Source organism: Sphaeroforma arctica (genome assembly GCF_001186125.1).
Source record: "Sphaeroforma arctica JP610 unplaced genomic scaffold supercont1.74, whole genome shotgun sequence".
In the NCBI taxonomy this organism is placed as follows: Eukaryota; class Ichthyosporea; order Ichthyophonida; genus Sphaeroforma; species Sphaeroforma arctica.
This window is the reverse complement of record NW_014040484.1, coordinates 16,631-19,300: the sequence shown is the minus strand read 5'-3', so window position 1 is coordinate 19,300 and position 2,670 is coordinate 16,631. Positions and strand designations below refer to the sequence as shown.

General features: G+C 41.4%; 1 protein-coding gene across 1 annotated transcript in view; it reads right to left on the bottom strand.

The window, feature by feature from the left end:
• Window positions 1-2,380, bottom strand: part of SARC_01776 (hypothetical protein) — a gene marked incomplete at both ends in the record, with an annotated part of 6,674 nt that extends 4,294 nt beyond the window's left edge. The window contains 3 exons of the mRNA XM_014304478.1: window positions 150-346; window positions 1,142-1,223; window positions 2,194-2,380. Of these exons, the coding sequence (XP_014159953.1) occupies window positions 150-346; window positions 1,142-1,223; window positions 2,194-2,380 (466 nt within the window). The remainder of the gene's footprint in view (window positions 1-149; window positions 347-1,141; window positions 1,224-2,193) is intronic.
• Window positions 2,381-2,670: the final 290 nt, after the last annotated feature.

The following is a 2,670-nucleotide window of genomic DNA, read 5'->3' as shown; positions in this document are numbered from 1 at the left end:
TACTATATATATATATATATATATATATATATATATAATAATATATATATACTATATATATATATATATATATATATATATATATATATATATATATATATATATATATATATATATATATATATACAGAGTGCTGTGAGATATGTTACGCGCATCATCGAATGAACCTTCACGCCTTCTCTGCCATACCTTCCATTTGCCCACATTGACCATGATGGCATGCTCTCTCGCTTCCATCTTCTTGGCTTCGTCCAGCTCTTTCTGTATCAGCATGGCGTGAATGCGGTCTACCTCGATACGCTGCTTCTCCACTTCTTCAGGGTTCTTGGGCGGCAAACCCTTCGGCCTGTTGAGGGGTTTGGTAGTTTGGAGAAAAACAAACAAAACAAAACAAACACCATCAATGAGTTGTATAGTTCCTTATATTCAGTATATGTAAACTGCATGATAAAAATTCATATTTTCATGCAATGAGTAAATACCGTTGTCTTGTATTTAATTTGCTTCACACAAATTTTGCACTCATCTTGGTTCAAATGCGTCGTCCCAAATCATTGAACATTTTTAGAGGACAAACAAAGTGCGTAGTATAACCGCCCTCGTGTGTGATGCTAGTTGTAAATGCATTGCTTTACAGTTTTTAGATGATATCCACGCGTTGGTTAGAGGAGTAGGACTGTGAAGCCCTTTATCTAACCAAATGTACATACTAATACGTATACCAATGTGTATATACACACACGCACGTGCACACCTAAATAGGTCTGTATGATAAGAATCTATGTGCCGTAAACACCAATGCAAAATGCAAATCGGGGGGTATTTTTCGCCATCTATGTGGTCGTCAGTACAAAATTGGGGTTCCCAAATTGGCTTTCTGTTAACTACTATACGACACGTGCACACAATTCTCGATGAATAATCACAAACAACCACACATACATGCAGACAAAGTACGTAAAAAACATGGCACCCATCACTCTTATCTCTGGGCCCACTCTCAGATGCAACAGGCCATACCTATCCATACCTTTGCGGTATATAGTTTAGCTTTGCGTATATGCCTCGAACAACAATTCGCATCCTATATCAATGTATGGGACTATTTGGCAAGTATGCATACACATTTCAGCATAGTTACCTGAAGTTGAAGCTGTGCAACGCGTTCTGTTCCGCCTCGGCCTTAGTGATCGTGGTATTGGTAGTCACACTGGCCATATTTCCTGCGGTAGATGATGGATGGTGATGCAACGTGTATACATTTAAACGGCTGTGAACTTTTTAACTGTACGGTATCCACAGTTATAATATAGCTACAGTTGTACATGAACATTGCCAGTTTATCGCGTGCCTGACTATATAATACACCAACGAAAAGTGACATATATAGGCAAACCCAACGTACTTGGATGTTTTTTTAACGCACATCGATGAAAAGTATCACAAAAATGCAAGAGTGGGCGAAACACCGCCCCCCACAGCCACAAACACCCCTCGACGTTGTACGTGCGTATGAGTGCATGTGTGTGTGTGAGTGTATACGTGTATGTGTGTATGTGTGCATGTGTGCATATGTGCATGTGTGTGTGAGTGTATATGTGTATGTGTGTATGTGTATATGTGTGCATGTGTGCATGTGTGTGAGAGTGTATATGTGTATATGTGTATGTGTGCATGTGTGCATGTGGGTCTAGGCGAAAGATTGAATGCCGAGCTGATCAGGAATTCAGAGCCTCCCGCTCTCAGACGTACAATCAATATCTTATGAAAGATGGCGAATGCATAGACAGACGATCACTGGATACATTCACAGAGACACACCTATCAAAGCCACATCGGGGAATGGTGTAAACAACGAGATGGACGATGGCAGGACCTCCCGTTTATAGACATACGCCGAGAGAATTCTGTACAAGAAGGCGAAATGACAGACATAAAAATAAACCGCACACATACACACACACACACACACATACATACACACACATGCATCTATCGATGACAGACCAAGCGAAGGCATGAATACTAAATCTGCCGTAAACGGGATCGGGTCCTTCTCATTGTCCTGTGCATGCGAGCTCATACCATTTACTTACTCATCACCGCCAGATGTGTCAGCTAACGGGTAAATGGTTCCATATATACAGTCATAGACGCACTCAACATGCATATCCACACCTAGTGACGACGGACCTTGCGAAGGCGTGAATAACGAGCCAATCATAGATGATATCAGGCCCTTCTCCTTCTCTAGTGTGAGTGGGCTGTTGCCAAAGGAAGACACACTCGCACTTGTACCGCGTGATTTGATGTTTCCTGAAGTGCTGCAGCTGCCGCTGCGAGGCCCAAAGCCCACAATGGGACATGGAGAGGCTGGCATGATTGTGGGTATGGATGAAGGAATTGTGTGAGCGAAATGAGGATATGTGTGCCATTCTTGATTGTGTAATATTCAACATAAGGTATGTATGGCTATTAGGTGGACATTCAGGTACAAACAACATACAGTCAACCACACATGTGCCAAGCTGTGTTGAAAGGCTTATTGTCAGATGTATACATGCTCATGCATGATAGAGGATACACAAGCAGCGGTACATGCGTGGATGTACTCATACATATAAACACACTTTCAATAGAAGTGCAATATACAGACTTGAAAATAGGAAA